General features: G+C 42.1%; 1 protein-coding gene across 2 annotated transcripts; it reads left to right on the top strand.

The window, feature by feature from the left end:
• The first annotated feature begins 54 nt into the window (after positions 1-54).
• LOC143294388 (tRNA (cytosine(72)-C(5))-methyltransferase NSUN6-like) lies at positions 55-18,825 on the top strand. Of its 2 annotated transcripts, none has more exons than XM_076605865.1 (11): positions 55-222; positions 814-966; positions 1,701-1,802; positions 4,239-4,332; positions 4,918-5,077; positions 6,603-6,763; positions 9,326-9,366; positions 11,290-11,419; positions 14,774-14,931; positions 15,503-15,628; positions 18,438-18,825. In XM_076605865.1, exons 1-11 carry the CDS (start codon positions 76-78, stop codon positions 18,603-18,605), a joined length of 1,440 nt encoding a protein of 479 aa, XP_076461980.1. In that variant the 5' UTR covers positions 55-75; the 3' UTR covers positions 18,606-18,825. The 2 variants fall into 2 exon arrangements, with proteins under 2 accessions (XP_076461980.1, XP_076461979.1); XM_076605864.1 differs by having other exon boundaries at positions 1,698-1,802.
• The last annotated feature ends 469 nt before the right edge of the window (positions 18,826-19,294 follow it).

Raw genomic sequence — 19,294 nt, 5'->3', positions numbered from 1 at the left:
CTGTATATGTTATGCAGAGTGATTCCCCTTAGGTGTACACAGTCAAGAGTTACCGTTTCGTAGACTGCAGACTCGATGTGTGGGCAATTTCAGCGTGTGTGTTTCAGCGTTTGTAAGCAAACTAGATCGTCTGCAGTTAGCTGGGTCAGTGCCATGACTGTTTCATCCGCGATTCTAGAACATGAAGTTGAACAAGTTTTGAGCAGATCGTATCCATCCAAGGTGGTGTAACATTCTCTTGCTTTGTAACACACACACACACACACACACACACACACACGTAAGCATAACACACATAACACACGCACGCACGCACGCACACACACACACACACACACACACGCGCGAAATGATAAGAAATAAAGATGATGCTGTTATTTTTCAACCATTTCACCAAAGCAGAAGTGTGTAGCACATACATCATGATCATCAGTCACACGTTTTTATTCTGAGGACCGTTTATTATCATTTAGCGAAACAAATACACCTTGAATTAAAAAATAAAAATTTTTTTTTTACTGTGTTGCCATAATGTTCTTCAATCATCCAGGTTGATTTTACATCTTGAAGTTATTGGCACATTGACAGTAACAACTTGAGTAAGACGGTAAGCCCTCATAACAGCAGAGTTTATGTTAAATTTAACATACAAGAGAAAGAAGGAAAGGGAGGGGATATTGGGAGATAGCTACACACAAACAAGCGCAAACGAACGCCATGAGCCATGACTCTGTGTGTGTGTGTGTGTGTGTGTGTGTGTGTGTGTGTGATCATGAGGGAATTCAAGCAGAAGATTCTTCACTGTGTTGTCAGGGCGATGGAGATGGACAGAACACAACACAGCCCACATTGCCAGACCTGCTGCGGTGGCTGTCCACCCCTCCAATGGTTACCACCCTCCGTGTCAACACCACCACCACCACCACCCAGGCAGCTCTGCATCTGCTGGGGAAACATCTGCAAGAGGTATTTTGGTTGTGGGTACTGGTTAAATAGCATCTGCAAGGGGTATTTTGATTGTGGGTACTGGTTAAATAACATCTGCAAGGGGTATTTTGATTGTGGGTACTGGTTAAATAACATCTGCAAGAGGTGTTCTGATTGTTGGTACTGGCTAAATAGCATCTGCAAGGGGTATTTTGATTGTGGGTACTGGTTAAATAACATCTGCAAGGGGTATTTTGATTGTGGGTACTGGTTAAATAACATCTGCAAGAGGTGTTCTGATTGTGGGTACTGGTTAAATAACATCTGCAAGAGGTATTTTGATTGTGGGTACTGGTTAAATAACATCTGCAAGAGGTGTTCTGATTGTGGGTACTGGTTAAATAACATCTGCAAGAGGTATTCTGATTGTGGGTACTGGTTAAATAACATCTGCAAGAGGTGTTCTGATTGTGGGTACTGGTTAAATAACATCTGCAAGAGGTATTTTGATTGTGGGTACTGGTTAAATAACATCTGCAAGAGGTATTCTGATTGTGGGTACTGGTTAAATAACATCTGCAAGAGGTTTTCTGATTGTGGGTACTGGTTAAATAACATCTGCAAGAGGTATTTTGATTGTGGGTACTGGTTAAATAACATCTGCAAGAGGTATTCTGATTGTGGGTACTGCTTGAACAGCAGCTGCTTGCAAGAGGTGCTTGTGTCATGTGACTATCAAGTGTGAAGTGGTTCACTGTGTGTGTGTGCAGCAGTGTGTGGAGAGGGGAATCCCTCAGTTCAGGATGGAGGTTCACCACCGCCTCCCTGACTGTCTGCTGGTCTTCAGCACCGGGCCCCACCTTCCCCACCTGCAGGTGTGACTCACGTAGAGTTTAACTCTTTCACCACCAAGTTTCTGTGTGAACCCCCCCCCCCCCCCACCCCAACCCCTCCCACCCCCCTGGCCCCCCAGCACCAAATAGTTTAGAAATGATGCTCCCCCCAAAAAAAAAAAAAGAAAAGAAAAAGAAATGATGCTCTAAGTCACAGGCTTCGGTTCATGTCAAAACAACACAATGGACTTGTTCACTTAAAACTAGGTCAGGGGGCAAAGGTTAATCATTGATCTATTGGCAAGAAACTGGCTGCGGCTGTCGAGCTTTGTTACAATGTGAAAAAAATGGTCTCATCAACATGACCCACTCGATGTCGACAAAAGTTGCCTATGGTGGTGCACTGTCAAGTCAACTTAAGTTGACAATGGTAGTGAAAGAGTTAAAAAAAAAAAAAAAAAAAAAAAAAAAAAAAAAGAAAGCTCCCATAGTCTATGCAGCCATCTGGGCAGTGAATTGAATACCACCGTGTCCAGCACACAGCGTAAGAAGATGGGGCCCAGTCCTTTCCTTCCTCCAGCCATTTCAGCCTTCCCCAACTGAAGTCAGGTTAACCCATTCACACCTGGGTGTATTGAGGAGGAAAATCGGACTAAAGTGCCTTTTCCCAAGGACACAACACCATGCTAAAACAGGGCCTCGAACCCTGATCACTGGTGAACACTGGATCACAAGTCCAACACCTGACCGATACTGCAGTGTACAGCCAATGATTTTTTTTTTTTTTTCTAGTTTCGGTTCAAGGAAGCCCCCTCTCCCAGTTAAAACAAGAGTATGGCAGGGGTAAAAACGCTCAAAACACGTAAAAACCCACTCGTTAAAGCAAGTGAACATGGGAGACGAAGGAATAAGAAGTTCAAGGAAGCGTCAAAGCGTAGGGATTGATCCATACGAGCTACACAGCAACTGCTCAAAACAAACAAAAAACGGTGCAGATGCCTGACCTAATCATACACTCAACTTGCTGGTCAGGGCTTGAAAACCCACCTTAGGTTTGTATAAAACATGTACGTAAAATGAAATAAAATAAATGAAGAAAATAAACAGATAAGGGAATGCATGGAACATGATAAAATAATAAAAGATCTTAAATGTGTACTGCTATTAGTCCATCAGGTAACCTCTGTGGCTGACATGGCATAGCTAGTGGCCAATTAACTGTCCAGTTCAAGTGTGCTGTTGTTTTCTTTATATATAAAATGTGTATCATGAACGGTCCATCAGTTAATCACCTTTGTTGACATAACATAAAGCCAGTGGCTAATCAACTAATGTACTAAACTAAACCAACATACCAGCCACACAAATTTCTTGAAAAACGGTCAGAAACTAATCTGAACAGATTTATTTTCTTCTTTTTTTTCATGTTATATTTGCACAACTGAATGTTCAGTGATTTTGGATTTTGATGATTTTGTTTCTCAAAATATGTTTATTCATTCAGTTTTTTTAAATTTTTTTTACAATGTACAAAACCTTAGTGTTAAACGATAGACATACAATATATCACACTAGAAAAAAAAAGACGTTGACATTAACAGGCTAAATGCTGCAGAAAACTTTTTTTTTGTCATAGCCCAACATACACACTTCATCTGTATCTGAGAGACCGTCATGCACTTTCAAAGAACACAATGAATTAATGCACCCATGATTTATCAATATCATTATGGCTGTCTTTTTTTTTTAATTTATTTTATTTTTATTATTATTATTACTACTTCTTTTTTTTTCTTTTTTTTATATATAAAATTATTATTTATTTATTTATGTATGCTTATAGTTGACTTCATCAAGTTTTTCACCTTATACATATTATTATTATTAGCAGTAGTTCATTTTTTTTTTTATATATGTATTTATCTGTTATTTATTCACCCTTTTTCTTCTTTTTTTTCCAAGGCCTAACTAAGCGCGTTGGGTTACGCTGCTGGTCAGGCATCTGCTTGGCAGATGTGGTGTAGCGTATATGGATTTGTCCGAACGCAGTGACGCCTCCTTGAGCTACTGAAACTGAAACTGTCACCGACTCAGGATTTTTCCTCTGGATGTAGGATTTATTCACGGTTAGCACTGACCGACCGAGGCCTATAAATGGCCGCCACCACTGTCGTCAGCATTGTCGACTTTTCTTCTTTTTTTTCTCCTTTAAAAATTTTTTTTTTTTAATTACACATACTTAACCGTGACCCACTAGTGCAGACTCCGTCAGGGGTCTGACATTCCTATCCTGTGCAAACTACTATCCGCCTATGCGGAGAAAACGAAAGTAGCTACGGCCGATGACCTCCCGGAAGTAGGTAACCTCCCCTGTGGCCCCCTGGCTAGCGCCCTCTTTTTCCGGCAGCCATCTCGACACCTGTTCCTGTGCACCTTTTTAAAAATTTGTTTATATTGATGATGATTGTTGTGTTTCAGGCTGACATGGAGGTGATGGTGGATTGTGCCTGCGGGGCAGCCGTTCTCCGTGGGGCTGATATCTTCAAACAGGGAATCCTTGGGGCACCTCAAGGTACCCCCATTGCTTGTACCAGAAACAAGAAGTGGTGGTAGCAGTTTGAGGATGCGTGATTCAGGAATAAGTAGTGTTTTTTTTAACAATTTGAGGACACAATATTGTGGAATTAGTAGCATTTGTCTCAATTTGAGGATACTATATTTTGGAATAAATGGTGTTTGCAGTGATTCCAAGATACTGAGAAATACCAGGATTTTAATTAACCACCTGTTGTATTTGTAGCAGTTCATTGATTTCTGTGACAATAATGATTCAAACTGAGCTGACATAACACTGCGTTTTTCATCTGTATTTGTGGGCTTGTGGAAATAATGTAGAGTTAGTTCCCTTCGCTTGTGGTTTATACAAGTGTAGGAACATTGGAAACCATTTTAATGAAGCAAATCTTGACGCCTTAGCATTGCTCGGGCACAGGGTTTAATGACTTAACCCACCAGGAGCCCTGAAAGCAGGGATCGAACTCAGGAAACTCATGTGCAAATCCATCACTCTTAACCATTCGGCCACCACACCCATCTGTCATGATAACACAAGCGAGCAAGAAGCTGACAAACCTCAAGTTTTTCTGTGTTGTCACAGGTATGCAGCCAGGAAGCCGTGTGCGCGTCATGGCCGACCTGGACGGAAAGTGCCTCCGAGGGTTCACGCAGACCTACCAAGGGAGGAAACTGTACATCGGAACGGGGACCGCTCTTGTGAGCAGGGAGGAGGTTTTCTGTGCTGATGCTTCAACTTTAAGGTGAATTTTGTAATGTATTGTAGTGATGGGCGCAGTAGTTGAGTGGTTAAAGCGTTGGACTTTCAATCTGAGGGTCCCGGGTTCAAATCTCAGTGACGTCGCCTGGTGGGTAAAGGGTAGAGATTTTTCTTATCTCCCAGGTCAACATATGTGCAGACTTGCATGTGCCTTAACCCCCTTTGTGTGTATACGCAAGCAGAAGATCAAATACTTGTCCAATCATTCAATCAATCAGTGTTTACACATTACTGATTGCAGTAGTGATGATGATTTAAGATGACATTAATAATAAATAGACCAGTTGTAACATAGCAACAGCATCAGTTTAGTCAACTATTACAGTAATGGCATCAAGGATGAGGCGAAAGTGAGTGGTGGCATTGTAATATCACAATAAAGAGCAATGAGTAAACCACTTCTACATTATTGGAAAAGAAAGCAAGCTTATAATTAATCACATTGTAAAGACAGACAACAAATAAAAATTCAAAACAAAAAAAAAAACACACAAAAGATCAGGAGTCAAGATGGCTGCCGGAAAAGAGGGCACTAGTCAGGGATGCACAGGGGAGGTAACCCACTTCGAGAGGTTATCGGCCGTAGCTACTTTAGTTTTCTCCACATAGGCGGGTAGTAGTTTGCACAGGACAGGAATCGGACCCCTGCCGGAGTCTGCACTAGTAGGTCACGGTAAGTATGTTACTTAAACATAATTTTAGGAAGAAAATTTCCAATAATAATAATAAAAATAAAATAAAATAAATGAATCAATAAATAAATATGGAAAAATAAAATAAAATAAAATAAAAATAAAAGATCAGTGCTTTTTTTTCTGTTTCCAAGTCTTCTTGTCAAGATGCCTTGAATTTGTCAAAGTGGATTTTTTTTTTTTTTTTTTTTTACTGAATTTTGCCAGGACCACCGTTGAGAAAAAAAAACTGCACTAAAGTACCTTCCCAAGGACGTAGCACTGTGTGGGAAAATTGGGCCTCAAACCCTGATCACTGGTGAACACACGATCAGAAATCTGATAACCTGACTTTGAACGCATCTTCTGAATGGCGCCCCAATGACTCTTCACAGAGTTTTAGGGAGAAAAGAAGAAGATGTATACTTTGTGTATATGGGTGCATCTATGTACATATAGTTTGCTAGGTGTATTTTTGGTGTGTGTGTGTAGAAGTGTAACGTTGATGTTTTAGTGTGATGTGAAATATTGTGTGCTTTTTAAAACACCCAGAACAGTTTTATGGATGGAGTGCTTTGTAGGTATCCATTACTTTCATCAATGTTATTGTTGTTATTATTTATCATTATTATGAGTAATAGTATTATGAGTATTAGTATTAGTATCATTATCTTTCATATTATTTTAATAATTATGTTTTCCTTTCTTTTGTATATTTCAGGCCCTTAATCTTTTATAAAAATAGATCCGATATGTTCCCCCAACTCGCCCACATTCTCTTACTGTTTGTAACACTGCCAAACAAACGGACTTATTGTTGACTGTCTTTCGGTATAGAGGCGTAGGAATACGGATGAACGAAGCGCTGTACCAGGCCCCGTCACTGTCCGACATTTTGCCGGGGGTCGTGTTCGCTCAGAATCTGCCGTCCATTGTGTGTGGACACGTCCTTGACCCCCAGCCAGGTCAGGTCGTCCTGGACATGTGTGCCGCGCCAGGTGTGTGATGATGGTAGTCTTTATGTAATGACGATAATGATAATAATGGTGATAATAATGTTAACGATGATAATAATGATGATAATGATAATGATAAAGACAAAAATAATGAACATAATAATAAAGATGGTGATGATAATGATAGTGATAATAATAATGATATAATGATAATGATGATACTGATAGTAATAATATAATTGATGTAGCGCCTTTTCATGCCAGATATGCTCTTCTGCTTGGTAAAGATTGATGTGTAAAACATGCATTGAAACACTATATAAAAAAAATACTAAAAAAAACCCCCAAACTTCCTTGCATATACCTGCACAAATATGCAGCTGAACACTCACACTTTAAATTACGTGCATACACTCACAAAATCATCACACACAACACAATACTCATCATCACAATACCTAGGTGACACACATCTTGTGTCACAATAGCTGACACCAATATCACAATGCCTAAGTGACACACGTCTTGTGTCAATAGCTGACACCAATATCACAATGCCTACACACACCTTGTGTCACAATACCTGACACCAATATCACAATACCTAAGAGACACATGTCTTATGTCACAATTCCTGACACATATATCACAATACCTAAGAGACACACGTCTTATGTCACAATTCCTGACACCAATATCACAATACCTAAGAGACACACATCTTGTGTCACAATACCTGACACCAATATCACAATACCTAAGAGACACACGTCTTATGTCACAATACCTGACACATATATCACAATACCTAGGTGACACACACCTTGTGTCACAATAGCTGACACCAATATCACAATGCCTAAGAGACACATCTTGTGTCACAATTCCTGACACATATATCACAATACCTAAGTGACACACACCTTGTGTCACAATAGCTGACACCAATATCACAATACCTAAGAGACACACGTCTTATGTCACAATACCTGACACATATATCACAATACCTAAGTGACACACACCTTGTGTCACAATAGCTGACACCAATATCGCAGTGCCTACACCAATATCACAATGCCTAAGTGACACATCTTGTGTCACAATTCCTGACACATATATCACAATACCTAAGTGACACACATGTTGTGTCACAATAGCTGACACCAATATCACAATACCTAAGTGACACACACCTTGTGTCACAATAGCTGACACCAATATCACAATACCTAAGTGACACATCAGGTGGAATGATGGCCTAGAGGTAACACGTCCGCCTAGGAAGCGAGAGAATCTGAGCGCGCTGGTTCGAATCACGGCTCAGCCGCCGATATTTTCTCCCACTCCACTTAGACCTTGAGTGGTGGTCTGGGCGCGAGTCATTCGGATGAGACGATAAACTGAGGTCCCGTGTGCAGCATGCACTTAGCGCACATAAAAGAACCCATGGCAACAAAAGGGTTGTTCCTGGCAAAATTCTGTAGAAAAATCCACTTCGATAGGAAAAAGAAATACAACTGCACACAGGAAAAAATGTAGTGTAGCGACGCGCTCTCCCTGGGGAGAGCAGCCCGAATTTCACACAGAGAAACCTGTTGTGATAAAAAGAAATACAAAAAAATACAAAAACAAAAAAAGTGACACAAGTCTTGTGTCACAATAGCTGACACCAATATCACAATACCTAAGTGACACATCTTGTGTCACGATTCCTGACACCAATATCACAATGCTTAAAGCCACATCAGAACGTTACAAACCAGTCCCAATACTTGAAACCATTCACAGATAAGAATTATGAATAATGTACATATCAGATTGCAATACTTAAAATCAACCCCCCCCGCAACCCCCTTCTTCACCACAAATTACCTCAACAACAGTCACAAAAAAACAAAAACCACACACTCACGTGCATCTGGAGAGGTATCAATTTTAAAAGTACGTCACTTATTGCTGTCGTTGTTCAATCAAAATTTCCACTAATGACACCCCACAGACGGGCGCAATAGCCGAGTAGTTAAAGCGTTGGACTTTCAATCTGAGGGTCCCGGGTTCGAATCACGGTGACGGCGCCTGGTGGGTAAAGGGTGGAGATTTTTACGATCTCCCAGGTCAACATATGTGCAGACCTGCTAGTGCCTGAACCCCCTTTGTGTGTAAACGCATGCAGAAGATCAAATACGCACGTTAAAGATCCTGTAATCCATGTCAGCGTTCGGTGGGTTATGGAAACAAAAACATACCCAGCATGCACACCCCCGAATACAGAGCATGGCTGCCTACATGGCGGGGTAAAACTGGTCATACACGTAAAAGCTCACTCGTGTACATGCGAGTGTACGTGGGAGTTGCAGCCCACGAAAGCAGAAGAAGAAGTCAGGTGTCGTTGAGTCGACTGTGGAAAGTTTTGAAATGTTCTTCTTCTTCTGAATCTCTTTACTCATAATCATCACACATTTTGATGCACTTCCTAATGGAAAGTTTTGAAATTTCATCGGTTTTTTTCTTTAATCTCCTATCTCAAAATTATAACAGGACATTCTGATGCACTTTCTGACAAAGAATATATGTGTGAATACAGGCAGATTTTATTTTCAGGTGGAAAAACTTGTCATCTGGCAACACTGATGAAAAATAAAGTGAGTACTCATTGGTCTGACTATATCATTCTGATGTAAACTGGGCATAGTAATACCAACAGAATCAGTGTGTGAATGGATGTTTGAAATTCTGACATTACTGTAATTTCGTTGTAAACTGGGCATTATATTCATTATATTTCTTTATATTCATGCTATTTTACAAAGAGAGTGTGTGTGTGTGTGAGTGGTTTGGAGGGTAAGGGGACTTGGGTGTGTGTGTGGGAAATGTGCCCGCTGTGTTGTGTTACTTGCTTGTGTTACTTTGCATGGTGCTGTGTCCTTGGGAAAGGCGCTGTACTCTGATTTTCCTCACTCCACCCAGGTGTGAATGGGTTAATCTGAAATCAGTTGGGGATTGTGAAATTGAAGGTAGGAAGGGATTTCGCCCCGCCTGTTCCTATGCTGAGCCCTTGACACAGTGGATATTATTTCAACGCCCCTACTGCAGTAAAAAATCTATGGAACCTTTAACTCATAAACATACCTACTTCTCTTGAGTGGTCGTTGTCATTTTGTGGCTGACTGTCTAGGGCCGTATTGTGGCATATCATTGACATTTTGTGGCTGACTGTCTAGGGGCGTATTGCAGCATATCACTGACATTTTGTGGCTGACTGTCTAGGGGCGTATTGTGGCATATCATTGACATTTTGTGGCTGACTGTCTAGGGGCGTATTGCAGCATATCACTGACATTTTGTGGCTGACTGTCTAGGGGCGTATTGTGGCATATCATTGACATTTTGTGGCTGACTGTCTAGGGCCGTATTGTGGCATATCATTGACATTTTGTGGCTGACTGTCTAGGGGCCGTATTGTGGCATATCATTGACATTTTGTGGCTGACTGTCTAGGGCCGTATGGTGGCATATCACTGACATTTTGTGGCTGACTGTCTAGGGCCGTATGGTGGCATATCACTGACATTTTGTGGCCGACTGTCTAGGGGCGTATTGTGGCATATCACTGACATTTTGTGGCTGACTGTCTAGGGCCGTATTGTGGCATATCACTGACATTTTGTGGCTGACTGTCTAGGGCCGTATTGTGGCATATCACTGACATTTTGTGGCTGACTGTCTAGGGCCGTATTGTGGCATATCACTGACATTTTGTGGCTGACTGTCAAGGGGCGTATTGTGGCATATCACTGACATTTTGTGGCTGACTGTCTAGGGGCGTATTGTGGCATATCATTGACATTTTGTGGCTGACTGTCTAGGGCCGTATTGTGGCATATCACTGACATTTTGTGGCTGACTGTCAAGGGGCGTATTGTGGCATATCACTGACATTTTGTGGCTGACTGTCTAGGGGCGTATTGTGGCATATCATTGACATTTTGTGGCTGACTGTCTAGGGCCGTATTGTGGCATATCACTTACATTTTGTGACTGTCTGTCTAGGGGCGTATTGTGGCATATCACTGACATTTTGTGACTGTCTGTCTAGGGCCGTATTGTGGCATATCACTGACATTTTGTGACTGTCTGTCTAGGGGCGTATTGTGGCATATCACTGACATTTTGTGACTGTCTGTCTAGGGCCGTATTGTGGCATATCACTGACATTTTGTGACTGTCTGTCTAGGGGCGTATTGTGGCATATCACTGACATTTTGTGACTGTCTGTCTAGGGCCGTATTGTGGCATATCATTGACATTTTGTGACTGTCTGTCTAGGGCCGTATTGTGGCATATCACTGACATTTTGTGACTGTCTGTCTAGGGCCGTATTGTGGCATATCACTGACATTTTGTGGCTGACTGTCTAGGGGCGTATTGTGGCATATCACTGACATTTTGTGGCTGTCTGTCTAGGGGCGTATTGTGGCATATCATTGACATTTTGTGGCTGACATTGTGGCATATCTAGGGGCATATTGTAGCATATCATAGACATTTTGTGACTGTCTGTCTAGGGGCGTATTGTGGCGCTGGACAAAACAGCAGACAAAGTGAGTCGAGTGAAGAACAACGCGGACGTCATGGGTCTGACGTGTATCGAAACCTACGCCTTCGATGCCCGAAAAGCCGTGAAAGAAAACGCTGGTGAGTTTGTGATGCTTAGTCTTCGGTTTGACGTCCTTCCACTTCAGGTGGTATTCTAGACTGAGGAAAGAACAAGGAAAAGGGGCTGAGGGTGTGGTGGAGGTGGCTGATGGCAGTGGGGCAGGTGGGGGGGGGGGGTAAAGTCCTCTTTTTCTTCTTTTTCGTCGTTCATGAGTTGCAACTCCCATGTTCACTTGTAGGTACACGAGTGGGCTTTTATGTGTATGACCGTTTTAACCCCGCCATGTAGGCAGCCATACTCCACCAGGGGTGTAAAGTCCTATTTCAGCGTCCTAAATTCAAGGACCTATCTTACCGGCAATTTTTATGCTTAGATGAAAGGATATTACCATTAGTATGTTTTAACCCATTTTTATATGTTTTCGACTCTGTTTTGAACATTATTTCACTCACTTTTGATGCGGATTCAGTCACTAAACTAAGGTACCACCATCTTGCTCTTTCTGTTTTTGGTCCCGCAAACCATGAAAATGTAAGCAAAAAACCTGGCAGCTTGAGACAAGTGTCGGTTCTGGTTCATGGCATGGGTTATTTCGCGACGTATTGTGCCTGTTTCTTGATCGGAATGGTCAACTACACGCTGAGCTGAATAATCAATGGTTTCTCCAGTCAATGGGAAACCATTTACAGCTTAGTCTTTTTGTGAAGGACTACTCTCAAACTAGGAGGCAAAATTGCACTGGCTCTTAGTGCTGCAGCCTTGTGGGCTAGTTGGCTTTCGGGAACCATCCCAACGCCGACTGTCCTAAAACCCTCTTGGCCGAGAGAGTGGGGATGTAACTTGGGCAAGACACTCTCCTCTGTGATCAAGTTGTAGCCCAGATAGCCGGGACAGCAGTTGCCTCCTCTGCTGTTCTGATGGTCATAGTCGGACACGACTGACTATCATAAACATAAATGAGCCCCAACACACACACACACACACACACACACGCCACACACATGACCCTGCACCTCCTCTACCCCCTCCTCCACACACTCATTTCTAGGCTACGTATTGCAGTTTCCACAGCACACACACACACACACACACACACACACACACAGATGAACACTTACTTGTACAAGCACACACACATACGCCCATATCCCCCACCCCCAATCCCACACACATATATACAAAGATATATATATGTGTATTTGACTGTGCTTTCATATATGTGAACTGCATGTTTGGTGCATATCTGTTATCCATGTGTGGGTGTATGTGTGAATGTGTGTCTTCATGTTTTACATTTATTTGCTTATTTATCATCATTGTTGTCTTATTTATTTATTTATTTGTTATTATTATTACTACTACTACCTTTTTTATATTATAATTATTATTTATTTATTTATTTATGTACGCTTATCTATTATTTATTCACTTTTTTTTTTCTCAAGGCCTGACTAAGCGTGTTGGGTTACGCTGCTGGTCAGGCATCTGCTTGGCAGATGTGGTGTAGCGTATATGGATTTGTCCGAATGCAATGACGCCTCCTTGAGCTACTGAAACTGAAACTGAAACTGACTATCATATATATATATATACATTTCATCACATTATCATCCAAGCAATGTTCCACAATCAGTCGGAGGTCTGTCGGAAATAGAATCAAGCACATTGGACCATTTTTTTTCACACTGCAGTACAGAAACAGCCATACTCGGTCACAGGGAAGCAGCTGGGTGCTACAGATAAATCATTTTTTGGGGTGGTACAAAGTGTTAACTCACTCAGTACGGCCAGTCCTCTTTTCTCCTCTACACAGACCCCTCGGATGTCCAGTGGGTGTCTGAATGACCCAACCTTTAGCTTCTGTCGTCAGAACTGTGGTATTCTTTGTCAACATTCACCTCTTCAGTATAAGAGCGTTCCGCTTGCAATATTTTGATGATGGTAATTGGGATGAAACGCTGTTAATGTCGTCTCTTTCGCCGTTCGTATGGAGAGAGTTAATAAAGTGATTATATTTGCTCTTTGTTGTATTGCATCAAACTGTATTGTATTGCATTGCACTGTGATGTATTGCATACCACTGTAATATATCTTAATGTTCTGTATCATATGGTGTTATATATTGTATCATATTGTATTGTATTGTGTCACATTGTAATGTATGTATTACTCTTTTTATCAAAACACTGAAAGCGCCTCCTTTTTTTCTCTTTCTTTCTTTCTTTCTTTTTTTCTGCTTGCAGTTTTATTTGTTTTCCCACTGAAGCGGATTTTTCTACAGATTTTTGCCAGGGACAACACTTTTTGTTGCCAAGGGTTCTTTAACGTGCGCTGAGTGCATGCTGCACATGGGAGCTCATTTTATCATCTCAACTGCATGACTGTATTGTATGATATTGTATTGTATTGTAGAGAACAAGACAAAAGGAAATACTTGTTGATGTTATAAGTAAATACTTGTTGATACGCATACACCTAATTTCCCTCCTATAACACCTCAATTATTACACACCACCATCTCTTTAAACTTTTTATTCTTATAATCAAATACAAAGTTGTATGTCTCTGCTATTCTGCTTTCCAATCCACAAGACCTACATATCTTTCTGACCTTAATCAGTGTTTACACTCCCGCAAGAAATCTCCGCTCTTCCTCCGACTGTTACCTTTTGAAACTTCCTTGTGTCAATACAAGAACCTGTGGTGAACGTTATTTCTTCTTTGCTGCTCCTCACATGTGGAACAACCTTCCTCATCATATCAGTGCATCTGATTCTATTTCTGCTTTTCCCTCATCATGAAAGACACATTTTTTTAAAACCTATCTATAAGCACTCTCAGCTTCCTTGTTCTCCAACACCACCCATGTCAGCTCACTTTGGATGTACGTAGAGTGGGAAAAGGTATTTTTCTTTCATGTAAAGTGCCCTGCGCTCTTAGAGAGAAAGGGTGCTATGAAAATATACATTATTATTATTACATTATAAGACTTATTTTCATTTTCTCTAAAACATACAACAACACTTTTCCAACACTGACATTCACAAGCGTTCCCTCTCTTTCAGCCACTACCTCTCTTCTTTCTGTCTAATAACGCTTCCAGTGAATAGACGTCAAACACTTTCCATACGAAGGGCGAAAGAGATGATGCAAACAGCGTTTCACCCCAATTACCATCATCAAATTATTGCAAGCGGAAGGCTCTTATACTGAAGACGTGAATGTTGACAAAGAATACCACACTTCTGACGACGGAAGCTAAAGGTTGGGTCATTCAGACACCCACTGGACATCCGAGGGGTCTGTGTAGAGGAGAAGAGAGGACTGGCCGTACTGAGTGAGTTAAACTGAAGACGTCACAAAGGGAACAAGAGAACGGTGGGTGTGTGCAGAGTCATCGGGAGGACCCCCCTACCCCCCCAGCACGTTTGACGCCATCCTGTTGGACGGACCTTGCAGTGCTCTGGGTCAGCGTCCGTGTGTCCGGAACAAAATGTCCGCCCCCTCCCTCGCCTCCTTCCCCAAACTGCAGCGCATGTTGCTTTCTGCTGTACGTACGTGTGTGTGTGTGTATGTGTGTGTGTGTGTGTGTTGGTGGGTGGGTGGTGTGTATGTGTGTGTGTGTGTGTGTTGGTGGGTGGGTGGTGTGTGTGTGTGTGTGAGGTTGGTTTGTGTGTGTGTGTGTTGGTTGGTGGGTGGTTGGTGTGTATGTGTGTGTGTGTGTGAGGTTGGTTTGTGTGTGTGTGTGTGTGTTGGTGGGTGGGTGGTTGTGTGTGTGTGTGTGAGGTTGGTTTGTGTGTGTGTGTGTGTTGGTGTGTGTGTTGGTGGGTGGTTGGTGTGTGTGTGTATGTGTGGTTGGTTTGTGCGTGCAGTAATAGTATGGGTGAGTGGTTGGTTGGTGTGTGTGTGTGTGTGTGTTTGAGTGTGTGTGTGTGGTTGGTTTGTGTGTGTGTGTGTGTGTGTGTGTGTCAAAGTCTAAGTCAAAGTCAAAATTTTTATTTCAAGATGTAATTAATACTTTTTTGTTTTTTTAACATCAAGCCATCTCTGTGCATGTGTGTTGTGTGTGTGTGTGTGTGTGTGTGTGTGTGTGTGTGTTGTGTGTGTGTGTGTGCCGACAGGCTGTGGCACTGTTGCGGCCAGGGGGAGTGTTGGTGTACAGCACCTGCACCGTCACCCTGGAGGAGAACGAGGACCAGGTGGCCTGGCTGCTGCACACCTGCCCTGCCCTGCTGCTGGAACCACAGGTGATCACACTCACACACACACAACATACACACACACACACACACAGATATACAACACACTCATACAACTCTCTCACACACACACACATGCACGCACACACATTCTCATACAGAACACACACACATACACACACACACACACGCACACACAGATATACAACACACTCATACAACTCTCTCTCACACACACACACACATGCACGCACACACATTCTCATACAGCACACACACACACACACATACAACACACAGACATGCAACACACACACTCATACAACACACACACACTCACACATACACTGCCTCTAGTTCTAATGTACCCTAAGCCACTGGAGTTCGAAACATAGGTTGTTAACACAACACACACACACACACACACACACACACACACACACACACACTACCTCTAGTTCTAATGTGCCCTAAACCACTGGAGTTCAGGTAACACAACACAAACACACACATATATACAACACACACACACACACACACACACAGACACACATATGTGTGTATATATATATATACATATAGACAGAGAGAGAGAGAGATGAAAACATACATATACCACATAGAAACACATCACACACACACACTCACTGTCTCCATTTCTAATTTGCCCATCACCAAATGCTTCCGCCCCAACCCTACCATCTTTAATATTAAGCGGCCCTACCTCAGAACCCTGTGTCAGGCAGGCAGACTGTTCCACGCTAGATGGCCTGCCAGTCTGCACAGGCATGGAAACTAAAACTTTATAAGCTTTCCAGTGTAAGGTCTTTGGGGAACTAAGCTGTGTAATTTACTTTGGGTGATGATGGAGTCTCCCGTCGGACCGACAGATGAGTAGGCAGGCAGGCTTATCTGTCGGTGTGTGTCCTCATATGGGAGAAGAGGCCGATTCTGGATGCGCAGCACTTCCCACAGGTGTTGCAAGGGAAAACGTCTCCAGAAGTTGAGCCCTGCTTCCTTCGCTCACGCTTCTCCTTAATGGCCAGCATTCTCTTGTTTTCAAACATCTTTATGTCACTAGAGCACAGCATCCTCCAGCAAGAGCAGTCAAGGGCATCAGTTTCCCAGGAAGCAATGTCTATGTCACAGGCTTTGAGGTTTGTCTTGAAGGTGTCCTTGCAGGGTCTTCCAATTTCACGGTGGCCTTCCTTCAGCTGGCCATATAGTAGCATCTTCGGGATCCTGCGGTCTGTCATGCGGACAATGTGTCCTGTCCAGCATAGCTGGCACTGGATCAGCAGGCTTTCGATGCTGGGCAAGCTGCTCCTCTCTAGGACCTGGAGGTTGGAGACCCTGTCTTGGTTTGGGGATGACTTAGCGAATGGTAGACCTTGGTTTGAATGCCGTGTTGAGGTACCAGGTGACCCCAGCCTTCTCAGAACAAAGGAACCAGCGAGTGCATTTTCCGGTGCTGGGTATTTCTTGTACCATGATTTAAAAAAAAAAAAATGTTAGTCGGAAGAAGGTGTGGTTTTATTTGTCTCTCTCAATAAAACACTAGAAATGATAATTCAAACGTACCATAAACTGTTAGTGACTTTCACCACTTTGTTTCTTTAAGTGAAAGGTATGCTGTTTCCATTGATACCAAATACAGTACTCTCAGTTACATGCTAGGTACAAAACAAAAAAAAAAGACAAGAAAAAAAACCAACATACTGGCGGTGATTATTTGCCTTGTGCGAGATGCAGGGATCAGTCCATAGATGTCTATTGGAGGTACAGATATGGGAGCACTATACTTCACTCTATGATTTATTATTGTTACTATCATATCTATATATCAGCAGTGTCACTATATTCGAGGAGATTAGGATTTTCGAGATGCTCCCCTTGGGTCGATGGTACAGAAAAGTATTAGGACCAAAACCAATCGCTTCGCCAATAGCTTTTTCCCCTAAGCAGTCAATGCTTTGTCTCTCAAACAAATCCAGTATGATAAAAGAGAATTGTGCAATCAACAACCATTTGCCTGAAGATCTAGTCATCAGCCTCGTCTGTACGCAACGTGTAACAGGTGGCTTATGTTCAAGCATGTGTGTGTGTGTGTGTGTGTGTGTGAGTATATATGCACAAGTTCTTAGATTGATATGCACATGTATGTGTCCAAAATTCTACTGTTTCTGTGTTTGTATATGATTTTTGACTCACTTGTGTAAACAAAGTGAGTCTATGTTTTAACACGGTGTTTGGTTGTCTCTGTGTGTGTGTGTGTGTGTGTGTGTCCGTGGTAAACTTTAACATTGACATTTTCTCTGCAAATACTTTGTCAGTTGGCGCCAAATTTGGCATAAAAATAGGAAAAATTCAGTTCTTTCCAGTCATCTTGTTTAAAACAATATTGCACCTCTAGGATGGGCACAAAAAAATAAAAATAAAAAAGAAGCCTAATTATATGCAAACTGCATTTACTGTTATATTTATATTTTTTGTATTCTTTAAACTTGGCACTCTGACCTCTTATTCTGACACAACAACAAGAGGAGTCATTATTATCATTTTTTGTTCAAACAGGAACTTCTTTTGCTAAGCATGGAATTTTTATTTATTTTGCAAACGTTTTGGTGCAGATAGTATAAAAGGGAAATTACTCTGTAATTAATGCTACTATTGCTAGGGGACTTAATTTATCACAAGTGAGTCTTGAAGGCCTTGCCTCTCTTGTTGGTTTATGTTTGTAACTTTTTATGTACTATCCAACCCCTGATATTCCTTGTGACCCTGTTACACTTGGTAATAAAGACATATTCTATTCCAGTCTATTCTATTCTATTCTATTCTGTGTTTTGTGAAACAGAAACCCCATCTTGGGGGGCATGGGTTGAGCCACGGTCCCCTGACTGAGGGGCAGTGTCAGATGGTGCAAAGGTTCGATCCTGGCGGCCTGACACGCGGTGCAGAGAAGTCGTGTGACACGGACACCATAGGGTTCTTCATTGCCAAGTTCAGGAAGAAGAGTGGTTGATTGTGGATGGGGGGGATTATTATTTAAAAGTCTGTGAAAGTCTCTGTGTGTGTGTGTGTGTGTGTGTGTGTGTGTATGGAGGGTTGTGAGGGGGATGTGTGTTTGAATGTGTGTGTGTGTGTGTGTGTGTGTGCAGTGTCTGTTTGTATTTTTGTGTACGTGTATGGACTTTGGAGGGGTGGGGGGTTGTGTGTGTGTGTGTTTGCGTGCATGAGAGAGAGAGAGATGCTGGTGTGAATTAATAAGAACTGCATTTATATTATGCATGCATGCTTTAAAGACAAATAAACTATGAAGTATATTTTTATGTTGCCTTTCAGCATTTCTGTGAATGTATGTGTGTGTTTGTATGTTTGTGTGGGTGTGTGCGTGCGGATGATTGTATGCGAGTATTTGTGTATGTGTGTATGTGTATGCATCTGAGTTTGTGTGTATATCTGTGTGTGTGTGGTGAGTGTGTGTGTGTGTGTGTGTGTGTGCACGTATGTGTCTCTGAGCATGCATTTGTGTATGCATGTCTCTGTGTGTGGTGTGGCATGTTGTGTGTTTGTTTCTTGTGTGTGTGTGTGTGTGTGTGTACTGAATTTTTTAATGGCACCAGATTGTGCGGAGAGGGAGGGGGGAGGGGTGGGGGCTGGGGAGGGGGGTTGGGGGGGGAGAGCTGAGTGCAGCTGTGTCTCGCAGTCTGT

This window comes from Babylonia areolata, chromosome 19 (assembly GCF_041734735.1).
Source record: "Babylonia areolata isolate BAREFJ2019XMU chromosome 19, ASM4173473v1, whole genome shotgun sequence".
Lineage (NCBI taxonomy): Eukaryota > Metazoa > Mollusca > Gastropoda > Neogastropoda > Buccinidae > Babylonia > Babylonia areolata.
Note: the sequence above shows the minus strand (reverse complement) of the source record. Positions and strands in the feature narration are given on the sequence as shown.

What these genes read in the sequence shown, in the direction of transcription:
- LOC143294388 (XM_076605864.1), top strand. Translation starts at nt 76, where the DNA reads ATGTGTGGGCAATTTCAGCGTGTGTGTTTCAGCGTTTGTAAGCAAACT. An exon ending in GCAGATCGTATCCATCCAAG is followed by an intron (nt 223 to 813) that starts GTGGTGTAACAT and finishes CTGTGTTGTCAG; the next exon opens with GGCGATGGAGATGGACAGAA. An exon ending in AGCCGTGAAAGAAAACGCTG is followed by an intron (nt 11,420 to 14,773) that starts GTGAGTTTGTGA and finishes GGGTGTGTGCAG; the next exon opens with AGTCATCGGGAGGACCCCCC.